Here is a 13170-nt window from a genome sequence, read left to right as displayed (position 1 = left end):
GTAAGAGAGCTTAGGACTAATTGTAATGATCATTGAGGTACAATTTGTTGTCTTGGGGGTCGAATGTTTTGAATAACTCTAAGAAATCTTTTTAAAGTCAGAGGAGAAAAGAGTTTTGCTGATTGAGAATGGGGTGGTTGATGTGCCACGATTGCTGATATACAGACCTTTAGGGTCAAGTATGACAGTCCCCAGTTGAAGAGGTGGAGAATGAAGGTAAGTACTGTTTTAAGGGAAACTGGTGTTGCGATTAAGTTTTTTAAGACAGCAAATTTCTTGAAAGACTTCCATTTATTTTCATAGAGTTTTTGTGTGGACAGCTTTCGAGCTCAATTTAGGATCTTTCAGATGGCGGGAGTATCCTCCAAGCTGCTAGATCAGAGACTGAATATCGGGATGAAGGATCTTTCCGTTACTCTGAGATAGGAGATCCGGTATTGACAGTAGGTGGAATATGTCTGTTGCCATCGACCTCAGATGAGTGAACCACGGTTGTTGGGGCCACCATGGAGCAATGATGATGGCATCTGCTCAGCATTGAAGACTTTGAATTACTGATTTCTGGATCAAGGATATGGGAGAGAACATGTATAGCAGCTCTGTTCAGTCTATCATGAAAGCATCCCCCAGTCATCTGGGATCAATGCCGGCCCAAGAACAATACCTCTGACATTTGGTATTGTGTCCTGTTGCAAAGAAGTCTATGGATGGGTGCCCCCATCGATTACAAATTGTTTGGAAGATATGATTGTTTAATGTCCATTCGTATGTCTGAGTGTGTAATTGGCTTAGCTGATCTGTTATGTAATTATCTTCTGTAGAAATGTAACTAGCCACTGGGAAGATGTGGTGGAGATAACACCATTCCCAGAAGTCTATGGTTAGGTACAAAAGTGAGAGGGAATGATTGCCTCTCTGTTTGTTTACATAATACATCGCCGTGGTGTTGCCCGTGGCTAATTGAATTGTTTGTCCCTCGATTAGTGGTAGGAAGGCTCAAAAGGCTTTTATTATTGCTAACATTTTGAGATGATTCATGTGTAACAGTCTTTCTTTCTTTGTCCACAGGCAGTGTATTTCCAGTTCTTGGCAGTGGGCTCCCCATCCCGACAGACTGGCATCGGTGGTGACCTGTACCGGCAACCGTAGAGGCTTGAAGGGTCTGCCTACTGCTAAATTTTCAAGGAATGTCCACCAAGTAAGTTGGCTTGTTAATTCTGGGGTCACAGTGAGGCACTTCGACTGCTGGTCCGTCATGGGGTTGAATAATGACAGGAACCATGCCTGTAATGATCTCATTTTGAGCCTTGCATGTTGAACTACAGTTGAAGCTACGATTAACCAATCGTCAATGTAGGGAAAAATGGTGACTCCTTGGAGTTGCAGATAGGCTGCAATTGGTGCCATACATTTTGTAGATGTCCTTCTAGAGTTTATGTACTGTGACCTCTCTGTTGTTTTAAAATGTGTCAGTTTAAAATGTGACTCCAAAGTCTTTTTTCCTTTGGGGATCTGTTTGCTGTAATAATGGTTGCTGGTTGTTGATGTAGGCAGGCTGTAAAATGCAGTTTAGACTCCTCAGTCTTTTTTTCTTAAAATCAGAAAATATTCTGTGAGGGGCTGTGCTGTCTGTTTATCCAGGCAGGCTGTACAATGCAGTTTAGACTCTCTTTTTGTGATGAGGAGTTCTGTGCTGGAATAATGCTTGCTGGATTCTGTGGCTTCTAGGGTTTGTGTACTGTGACCTGTCTTTTGTTTTAAAACATGTGTTTAAAATGTGGCTCCAAGGTCTGTCTCTTTTAAAATCAGAAAACTGTGGTGCTTGTTGAGGCAGGCAAGCAGGCTTTAAAATGGAGTTTAAAATAGAGTTTTAAAATGGAGTCTAGTGTAGACTCAAGGCTCTCCTCCCCTTGTCTTTTCTCTCTCTTTGTACTTAACAGCACAAACCTTTGTCTGAGGGGTCTGTGTGCCCCAGTGATGACCTTCTTTCTTTCCTCTTTTCCCCATTGTTCCTTCCCTCCCTCCCTCCTTTCCTCCCCTTTTTTAAAGCTAAAAGGTGCTTGGCTTGGCTTTGTTTAAAAGCAGCTTGTTTTTAAAGGTGTTCTGTTTGGAAGGTGTTCCCTCCCCCGCCCCTTTCCTGCCCTTTTTTGACCTAAGTTCATTTTAGGTCAAAAGAAGAAAAATTCTCCCCCTAGTGGTATAGGATGGATGAACTGACATTGCATTAGTTCCTATGGGAACTAATGCTTCTACTTCCGAACGGCGCCTCTAGATAAGAACAAAAACAGCCAGAAGAGATTAAATGGTTTTCAATGCATTCTTATGGGAAATTTTGCTTCTACTTACAAACATTTCAACTAACGAACATTTTCTGGGATGGATTTAGTTCGTAAGTAGAGGTTCCACTGTATTGTTCTAGTGGGAATTGCATTCAGAAGCTCATCTAATCCTTAGAGCCGTCACATTTTAACTGTACAATCTGTAACTCTTTTGAATATCTTATGTTTTATAACTTTTAGCTTTTTTAAAAAATAAACCTTATTTTATGTTTTACCCAAGTGTGATCCTGGGGGAACAAAGGTTTGAGTGTCTAATGAAAGTGCCTTCACCACAGGGCTACGTTGGCCATTTTTGTTCTTTGGGTGTTCTACCTGCTCAGACTGGTGCGCAAGGCTTAGAGTACATAGCCAGCAGTATTTTATCCCAAATGAAGGGAGTAATTGGAAATCTAAGGTTAGACGCTTGCCCAGAGTTATCCATTCATACACCTTCTAAGTTTCACCCAGCCTAGGGTTCAAAGGATGGTGGAATTTGGGAACTAAAGTTGGTACTTTCCCTTAGTGGAATAGCATTCTTTAAGGAGGGGCATTCCTGACATAGCTCTGTATGGTGATTTACTTCAAATATTAAAAGCCAGAGACAGAAAAGGTTTTGCTACCTAGTAATGTGCAGGGGATGACTAAATGAAAAATAAATAAATTAAAGGAAAGAGCAGATAGGAAGAAAAAGAACACATGGGTAGCTGTGTCAAGGAGAGAAGAGAAAGAGCCTCTGAGTTGCAGGAGGAGCACAAAAAGAGAAAAGGCAAGAACATTTAGTTCTATGGTATAAAAAAGAATACAAGGTTAGGTTGCTGGGCAAGAGAAAAGGAAGAACCACTGGATTCAGAGAAAAAGTGGCATCTTCTGTTAGTTAAAAGTTAAAGCTTTCCACAACTCACAGATCACAGTCTCTCTCTCTTTTTCATTACACAGTTGTGAAATTATACAATATCTAGCACATAACATAAAAGCCGTTAGAAAATAAATGGCAGGATTTTTCTCCACTTAAAATAGCCTACAGTGGTGCCTCGCATTACGATGTTAATTCGTTCCAGCGAAATCGCTGTAGAACGAAAACATCGTAAAGCAATTTTAAAAAGCCCATAGAAATGTATTAAAACCCCTTCAATGTGTTCCTATGGGCTTAAAACTCACCGTCCAGCGAAGATCCTCCATAGTGCGGCCATTTTCGCTGCCCGTGCAGCGAGGAATCCGTCCCAGAAAACAGTGGGCGGATATTTTTTTTTACCCAGTGGCCATTTTGAAACCGCCGATCAGCTGTGCGAAAATCTTTGTTTTGCGATAATCGGTTAGCGAAACAGGGAACCGATCATCGCAAAGCGAAACAAGCCCATAGGAAACATTGTTTTGCGATCGCTTTTGTGATCACAAAAACTTCTTTGTGATGCGATTTCGTCATTATACGAAGCCCTCGTCTTGCGAGGCACCACTGTATTTTTAAAGCATCAGATTCAATTTTATACCTATTTCTTTTGCAACTTTATAAGCTTCCTCTGGTGTCTTTGCAACCAATCCATATGGAACAGAAATCCCAGCTTCTTTCAGTAGTTCCATGCTCAAGTATTCATGTAGTGACAAGTTTCTTCTTTGTCCAACTTGAAATACATCACTATGAAGTAATGGACTTCCGCTGAGAACCTAGAAAAAGAGAAAGACAACTTTCAGTTTAATAATCTCGCATAAGATCATACGTTATTTCATCACACAAAAATCATAATCCATACAGAGATATATTCAACTTACCATATGAAACCAAAACATATGATCATTATACAGTAGCATAAATATGAACTACACAACAGGTTCACAGAGTACCTCCCAGCAGGATTGGTGTGCTGGGTACAGTGCACAGCTTTGAGGAGTTCTGACTTCCAAGTCACAGCCAGACTGACATGCTGGAAATTATGCTTTCTGGCATGTTTTTCAGTCAGTACCAGTTACCCCACCTGGGTCTCACACATGCTGTAAGGGAACAAAGAGGTAGTATGACAGAGTGGGTGTAGCAAACCCCCCCCATCATCACAGAATTGTATAGCTGGAAGGGAACCCCAAAATAATCAACTCTAGCCGTCTACTAAAGCATTTCCGATAGAAGGCCATTTAATCTGTGAAGGAGATTCCACCACTTTTCAAAATAGTCAATTCTGTTGCCAAATGGCTTTGATTGTTAGGAAGTTTTTCATAATGTTTAGTCAAACTTTCCCATTTTGAAAGTTGAAACCAGCCTCTTCCACTGGGGGGGGGGGGGGGGAGATGGCTAGCACATTGCCTCTCAGGCTTCTCTTCACTAGCTTAAACATTTCAAATCCCCTCAACTTTTCCTCATAGGACTTGGTTTATAATTCTTTTACTGTTCTGGTCACCCTCCTCAGGACATGGTTCCAGCTTCTCAACATCCTTCCTAAACTGCACTGCCCAGAGGGGACACATTACTCTACGCAAGGTTTGGCCAAAACAGAATAGAGTGGCACTATTACTTCCCTTGATCTGGACATTATACTTTAGTTCTCTGGTTCTCAAACATTTCTACAACTCCCAGAAATCCTGGTCAACATAGTAAGTGGTGAAGGCTTCTGAGAACTGCAGTCCAAGAACATCTGGGGACCCCAGTTTGAGAACCACTGCTTTAGCTGAGACACCCTCATATAGGTTTGTGTGTGTGCATGTGCTGCTGAATCACACAGTTGGCTCATGTTTAGCTATGCCAACTTCAGTATCATCTGTAAATTTAATGAGAATCCCCTCAAGTCTGAGTCACTCGAACAACACCAGGCCTAAAACAGAAAGAACCATGTGGCACCCCACTTGTCAGTTCTCTCCAGGATAATTACAAGCAACTGGTGAGCACTCTTTAGGTGCACTCTGTCCATTCACGAGAACAGCAACTGTAACATCATCTAGTCCCCATTGTGCCAATGTGGCCACAAGAATATCATGTGACACCCTGTCAAAAGTCTTACTGAAATTGGGAGGGCAGGGTTTCATTGCAGCAAGAACTGGTCGGGTTTCAGACAAGCTCCTGAAACTGACTGGGACCCCTCAGTTCCGCCCCCTACAAACCGGGGAATGAGGGAGGACACTGCTAGGAGAAGCGACGTCTGAAACAGCATGGATGACAAAAGGGAGAAATGGGATCGGTGAAGGCTGGTTCCCCCTCTGAAGTCACATCTGAGCACACAGACCAAGGAGGAAGCCATCTTGGCAAAGAGCTGGAACACTTCAAGCCCAAAGTGAGAGAGTGCAAAAGGATGTGGGAAATATCTCAACCAGAGACTCTAAGTTAAAATATCTGCTTATGTAAGGAAAATTTCCATGAACCCAAATAACTACACAGAAAAGAGATGGCTATAAAGAGCCAACAAAATGGGCGTTACCCTTTTAAAGAAACTTTACGGTGGAAGTGAGTCTCCCCTCCCCGAAAGAGAAAGGGAGAAGGGAGAGAAAAGTACTTTGCCACAAAATTATAGCAATTTAAGATAAAAAGCCTCGCTCCTGCTACTATCCAAAATATCAATATGAAATCCTACTTACTTTAAAGCACTGTGGATCCTTTAAATTTTTATTGTTGTGACTTGGCGACTGTGAGAACTTTCTATCCGGAAGCTCGATTAGAACAGAAAAGTAAGTGAGAAGTTCTAAAGGATGTGCACTATAGAAACAAGAGAATCCAGGAGGAGGAAAGAAAACCTTAACACGAAAAATTGACTAAATGAAGAAAATGGTTCAAGACTATAGGATATAATGGGTATAAAATGGTAGAAGAAGCCAATCACCTTGTTTCTCCTGTTAACATGCAAAATTGACTTGGGTTCCATCACACCATCCAAGTTACAATGGGTGCAGTTATACTAAACCAGCGATGACGAACCTATGGCACGCGTGCCACAGCTGGCACACAGAGCCCTTTCTGCAGGCATGCAAGCCATAAGTCGCCGGATCGCTACTCTCCCCCCTGCAGCCAAACCTCAGGAGGCAGCTGCAGCCGTGGTGCTGGCGTTTCAACAGGCAGCAGGCCAGGATCTGGAGCAGCTGGTATGGTGGCAGATCCAGAGTGGGGTCTTGAGGCACCTCTGTGCCCAGGATTCCCCCTTTTGCCACCACTGCTGGTTTCGCTACCGCCATGGCCTGCCAGGTTTGTTTTCTTTTAAGTTTGGGCACTTGGGCCCAAAAAAGTTCGCCACCACTTTTGTTGTTGTTTAGTCGTTAAGTCGTGTCCGACTCTTCGTGACCCCATGAACCAGAGCACGTCAGGCCCTCCTGTCTTCCACTGCCTCCCAGATTTGGGTCAAATTTATGTTGGTAGCTTCGATGACACTGTCCAGCCATCTTGTCCTCTGTCCCCCCTTCTCCTCTTGCCTTCACTCTTTCCAACATCAGGGTCCCCGCCACTATTCTATACTAACATTTATTTATTTATTTATTTGACTTATATACCGCCCCATTCCACACAAAGTCAGACTACAAGCTATCACAACCACCAAACACCATAAGGAAGAAGCCAACATAATCACCACTCTCTCTGACTTTGTACTCAAACACAATTATTTCACCTTTGACAATAAAACCTACCTCCAGATCAATAGAACTGCAATGGGCACTCACATGGCCCCACAACATGCAAACAGATTCATGGCTGACGTGGAGCAATGCTTTCTTAACTGCTGCATCTAAAAGCCACTCCTCTATTTGAGGTACACTGATTACATTGTTTCTGATCTGGACCCATGGAAAGGAATCTCTAGAAAAATTCCACCAGGATTTCAAAAACTTTCACCCAAACACCAACCTCATTCTGGAAAAATCCATGCAACAGGTGCATTTTCTGTACACCACTGTGGAACAACACCATGGACATCTCAGCACCACAAAGTACTGAAAACCCACCAATCTATATACCTACTTGCACTATCCCAACTTCCATCCTGAGCACATAACAAAATCCATTGTATACAACCAGACCTTCAGATACAATCACATCTCCTCAAACACATAGGATAGAGACTCCAAACTCAAGGATACACAAAATGTATTCCTCAGACTACAATACCCACCCATATGATGGAACAAATTGACAAAGCAAGACAGGTACCCAGAAGCACCCTACCGCAAGACAGACAGAAGACAAAATAACAGAGGACCACTAGTTGTCACTTGCAGTCCACATCTGAAACCATGCATACACATCTTAAGTGATCTCCAGCCTATCCTTTACAAGAATACTTCACTCTCCAAAGTCTTTGGTGGGAGACCCATGTTTGCCTATAGACAATCACCCAGCCTCAAGCAACTACTAACACACAATGGACCACAAAACAGTAACACAGACTGGGACTAAAGCTACCACAGACCCAGATACCAACTCTGCCCACAAATCTATTCTGGTAACATGATTACAGGACCTAACAATGCCGCACAAAACATCAAGGGCACCTTCACTTGTTCCTCATGTGATATATCAAATCAAATCAAATCCATTTATTGTCATTGTAAGTATATACATAGTATACCCATACATCGAAATTCACACAGACACCCAGAGACCAGACCCACATGCACACACATAAAAATTCCCAAACACTCCCCACCCACTAAAAACCTCCCACTACAAACATCTACACTGCAGCTAAGTAACACTGTCCAACTATTCGCTACGGGTGGTCTTTTAAGTTCATTATTAAGTGCAATTATAGCTCTGGGATAAAAACTCTTCAGAAAACATATGGTCCGAGCCTTAATTGTTCTCTATCTTCTGCCAGACGGCAACAGTTCAAAAAAGTTGTAAGCAGGATGGGAAGAGTCTCGCAGGATGTTGTCCTCAGAAAGTGGGATGTGAAGCTGTCATCCAGGGTTGATAGCTGGAGCCCGATGATATTCTGGGCAATTTTAATGGTTCTCTGTAAAGCTTTTTTGTCCGCTACAGAGCTCCCAAACCATACCAGAATGCCATAAGTTAGGACACTCTCAATGGTGCTATGATAGTAGGACAGAAGTAAATGCTGAGATAAATTTAACTTCCCGAGTATTCTCAGGAAATACAGCCTCTTCTGTGCCTTCTTCACTAGCATGTTGGCATTTATAGTCCATGAGAGGTCCTCTGAGATGTAAGTGCCCAGAAATTTAAAACTACCAACTCTCTCCACTTCCTCGCCATTTATGTACAGTGGCAAATGTACATTTCTCTTCCTCCTAAAATCAATTATGAGTTCTTTAGTTTTTTTGAAGCTAAGTGTAAGATTATTTTCTTTACACCAGAGTATCAACCCTTGTACTTCCTTTCTATAAGCAGACTCATTGTTCATATTTATAAGCCCCACCACTGTCGTATCATCTGCAAATTTAATACTTGTGTTGATGTTATACAGTGGGGTGCAATACAGGGAATAGAGGAAGGTACTTAGCACACAGCCCTGGGGAGCACCTGTACTTAGTACCAGGGTAGAAGAATGGTGAGATCCCATCTTTACTGACTGTGGCCTATCTGTCAGAAAGTCTTTTGTTGTTGTTTGGTCATTTAGTCGTGTCCGACTCTTCGTGACCCCATGGACCAGAGCACACCAGGCCCTCCAGTCTTCCACTGCCTCTCGGAGTTGGGTCAAATTCATGTTGGTAGCTTCGATGACACTGTCCAACCATCTCATCCTCTGTCTTCCCCTTCTCCCCTTGCCTTCACACTTTCCTAATATCAAGGTCTTTTCCGGGGAGTCTTCTCTTCCTCATGCGATGGCCAAAGTATTGGAGCCTCAGCTTCAGGATCTGTCCTTCCAGTGAGCACTCAGGGTTGATTTCCTTTAGAATGGATAGGTTTGTTCTCCTTGCAGTCCAGGGGACTCTGAAGAGCCTCCTCCAGCACCACAATTCAAAACCATCAATTCTTCAGCAGTCAGCATTCTTTATGGTCCAACTCTCACTTCCATACATCATGACTGGAAAAACCATAGCTTTGACTATGTGGACTTTGTTGGCAAGGTGATGTCTCTGCTTTTTAAGATGCTGTCTTGGTTTGTCATCGCTTTCCTCCCAAGAAGCAAGTTCTTTTAATTTTGTGGCTGCTGTCACCATCTGCAGTGATCATGGAGCCCAAGAAAGTAAAATCTGTCACTGCCTCCATAACTTCCCCTTCTATTTGCCAGGAGGTGATGGGACCAGTGGCCATGATTTTGGTTTTTTTATGCTGAGCTTAGACCATATTTTTTCGCTCTCCTCTTTCACCCTCATTATGAAGTTCTTTAATTCCTCCTCACTTTCTGCCATCAGAGTGGTATCATCTGCATATGTGAGATTCTTGATATTTCTTCCGGCAAACTTGATTCCGGCTAGGGATTCCTCCAGTCCAGCCTTTCGCATGATGTATTCTTCATAGAAGTTAAATAAGCAGGGAGACAATATACAGCCTTGTCATACTCCTTTCCCAATTTTGAACCAACCAGTTGCTCCATATCCAGTTCTAACTGTTGCTTGCTGTCCAACATATAGATTTCTCAGGAGACAGATAAGGTGATCAGGCACTCCCATTTTTTTAAGAACTTGCCGTAGTTTGCTATGGTCCACACAGTCAAAGGCTTTTCCGTAGTCAATGAAGCAGAAGTAGATTTTTTTCCTGGAATTCTCTGGCTTTCTTCAATAATCCAGCGCATATTAGCAATCTGGTCTCTAGTTCCTCTGCCCCTTCGAAATCCAGCTTGTACTTCTGGGAGTTCTTGGTCCACATATTGCTGAAACCTGCCTTGGAGGATTTTGAGCATAACCTTGCTAGTGTGTGAAATGAGTAAAATTGTACAGTAGTTGTTATTTCACAATACCACAGCCTAAATATGATATCAACATGCAATTGATTATTCAGAAAATAGATGAGAGACCAATTGGCACAGGACCAAACTACTCTTTTCTAGTACAAGGAAACTACGCTCAGATACCTGGAAAAAGGACCTTTGACTCAACTAAGGACAAATGCTACTTATGCTCCGTGAACAAGTATGTGGTAAAACAGGTTCAGATTAACTATACTGTATAAACAATGGTTCACTGTTTCACTCTCTGTACTGGGGGTAGGTCTCAACCAAATGTAGAAAAGTTAGGCTCAGCATTAGAAGAACCAAGCTAATTCAACGAGCAATTCACTGACAGAACAAAATCAAAATATATTTTCTTTTCTTTTCTAAGGAAGACATTGTTCAGGATGCCCTGGGTGCTCATAAATCCCTGTGTAGGAATAATAATATAATTTATTGTCATTGTAAGTATATACACAGTATACCATACAACGAAATTCACAGACACCCAGAGACCAGACACATGCACACACATAACATTCCCCAAACACTCCCCACCCACTAGAAGTCCCCCACTAAAAATAGAAACATCTACACCTCAGGCCAAGTAACACAGTCCAACTAATTATTCACTACTGGTGGTCTTTAAGCTCATTATGAGTTTGAATCTTCAAATTTATTACTGGAAATAGTGCATTAGGACACTGAATGATTACAAGGGTCTATTACAAGGGTTTTTCTACTGCTTTTTATTTCTGAGGCACTCCAGTATCACCAGAAGCATCTGAAAGTAGCCAATTAAATCAGAATACTTTGATCTCTAAGGCTCTCTATATATCTATATCTGTATACACTTAGCTAGGAGTAAATCCTACTGAACTTAATGGCCACATTAATGGCTCATGTGTAAAGTTTGCATAACATACCAACATGGCTAAACCTATGAAGAACAAAAATGACACACCTTGCCAAATGAATGAATCCTGAAGAGTGTTTCCCACCAGGACAAGTCACTTAACACAGAGGTCCCCAAACCCCGGTCCGCAGCCAGGGGCCAGACCAGGACGTGGAGAGATAGCTCCCGCCCCGCCCCCTGCCTACACTCACCCCCGCACAGCCTGTTTGTGCTTATGAGCAAGTGTGCACCCATACAAGCACTGTGCCGCCTTTCACACATGCGTGTGCACCTTCGCACATGCGCAGGAGCGCAGGGGGGTGCTTCGCTTTCCACAGCTGGTCCACAGGGCTAAAAAGGTTGGGACCGCTGACTTAACAGACTTTGAAGTGGAATAGGAAGATCAAAGAATAATCAAATAAAACGGGGCTACTTAGATAACATGGCAAATGTTGTATGACTTGAGAAATTGTATCTATGCAGCACTTACACGCATGCAATTTATGCCCCACCATATATACAAAAGAAGATCCAGCAAATGCCCGAGATGATACTACTGAAGCAGCTTGTTTCTGTTCAAAAATAGTCTAATTATGACATTTTAATATTTTTAAATTTATCTATATTTCATATACATCCATAATTTAAAATTGTGCAAAACTAAGAAAGAACTCCATGACAACTGATCAATTAGCTTCAATTAAAAGCTGCAAACCTCACATGAGCATCAATAAGACTCTAGTCCAGTGATGGCAAACCTTTTTGATCCTGAGTGCCCAAATTGCATAGATCATCGAGTCCAGCTCCTGTCCAGGAGGCCCAGGGAGGAAATCAACCCCCAACCTTTGGCTCCACAGCCAGACACCTCAACCCGAGCTACCCATTCAGCGGGCACCCTTTGGGCTGGCGCATCCTCCAGAGGGCACCTTTCCAACCTCCCCAAATGAAGGCAGTCTCCTCACTTGGGCTCCCTGCGCTGTGCTCTGCCCCGCTCACTCACTCTCCTGTGGCACCAGAACCACAGTCAATGGGCAGCCGCAATGCATGCTGAGGGGCGGTCGGGCATGGCTCCTCCTTCGCCTCTTCCTCCTCCTCCTGCCGCCCAATTGCTGCCTCCAGCGCCATTTGTGGGCTCCCTCTGGGCGGGGGACAAGGCAGTAGCGTGAGCTCAAGCTGAATTCCGGCAGCAAGCAGTGCAGCACCCAACATCGGGCCGGCATGGGCAGCAGCATGGCTCGCGTGCCCACAGAGAGGGCTCTGCCTTGCAGCTGTCGCATGCCTGCCATGGGTTCACCATCGCTAGTCTAGTCAATAAATCTCACTTCTCAGACTACACACATACAGTTGTACCATATTAGTTCTAGAATATGATATCACAATTTACTCTGCCTGTTAACTTATTCTGGCTTGTTAACAGAATTAATTCCTCAGACATTATAACAACAAATCATTTCTAGGAATTTTCATCACTGAAGCAGGTCTTTTATAAATGAATGGACCTTAACTGCTCATTCAGAACCAAGCTACCACAAGATACTTTTAACTCACAGCAAGCAAATCTCACAACAAAATAGGAAAAATCAACCTTCCTATCATCTAAAAATATTACTACTAAGACAAGTAGAAGATGCTATTTTTGCATTTTTTAAAAGTGTTAATACTCTAATTCTGTGAACGTTGTCTCTCCTGCAACCACTGTAAGGCTGGACAAAGGAAAGCATATGAAATAAGTTCTCACAACGTATGGCAGAGAAAGGCAGAAAGAAACTAGGCATATCAATGAGATGTATTTACTATACACAAACAAACTATTAAATCATGATATAAAATAAAAAATCTGGGTGAAAAAAAGATGTTCTTTGGCTGGTGCTAGAAACCATTTTATAATGTTTTTCATGTAAAGAAATAAAAATGGTAATACAAATGTTTAATATAAAATATCTTAACACGAAAGACTATAGACTGTTATATACTGTATGAAATTAAAATGTATCGGTGTTGGTGTTCAAACTGCCTTGCAGCAGTTGGGAAGTCTGTTGTACTAAACACATTCATACACTATTATATATTTATACACTATTTCAAAGATGTCATGACTGCAGCATAGCAGGAGTCATAAGCATAAAAAGAAACTACAGTGGTACCCCGCAAGACGATGTTAATT

At 42.5% G+C, this 13170-nt stretch overlaps 2 protein-coding genes across 2 annotated transcripts in view; one reads left to right on the top strand and one right to left on the bottom strand.

Annotated features, from left to right (window-relative positions):
• Positions 1-13170, top strand: part of MED4 (mediator complex subunit 4) — a 38579-nt gene that overhangs the window by 9468 nt on the left and 15941 nt on the right. Inside the window, exon 2 of the mRNA XM_078378702.1 lies at positions 1069-1198. Coding sequence (XP_078234828.1) covers positions 1188-1198 — 11 coding nt within the window. The 5' untranslated portion in view covers positions 1069-1187. The remainder of the gene's footprint in view (positions 1-1068; positions 1199-13170) is intronic.
• The window catches only part of SUCLA2 (succinate-CoA ligase ADP-forming subunit beta), a 47325-nt gene that overhangs the window by 28378 nt on the left and 5777 nt on the right, over positions 1-13170 (bottom strand). The window contains exon 2 of the mRNA XM_020814831.3: positions 3806-3980. Coding sequence (XP_020670490.1) covers positions 3806-3980 — 175 coding nt within the window. The remainder of the gene's footprint in view (positions 1-3805; positions 3981-13170) is intronic.

This window comes from Pogona vitticeps, chromosome 1 (genome assembly GCF_051106095.1).
Source record: "Pogona vitticeps strain Pit_001003342236 chromosome 1, PviZW2.1, whole genome shotgun sequence".
Classification (NCBI taxonomy): Eukaryota; Metazoa; Chordata; class Lepidosauria; order Squamata; family Agamidae; genus Pogona; species Pogona vitticeps.
The sequence above is the reverse complement of the archived record's forward strand: the minus strand, read 5'-3'. Positions and strand labels throughout refer to the sequence as shown.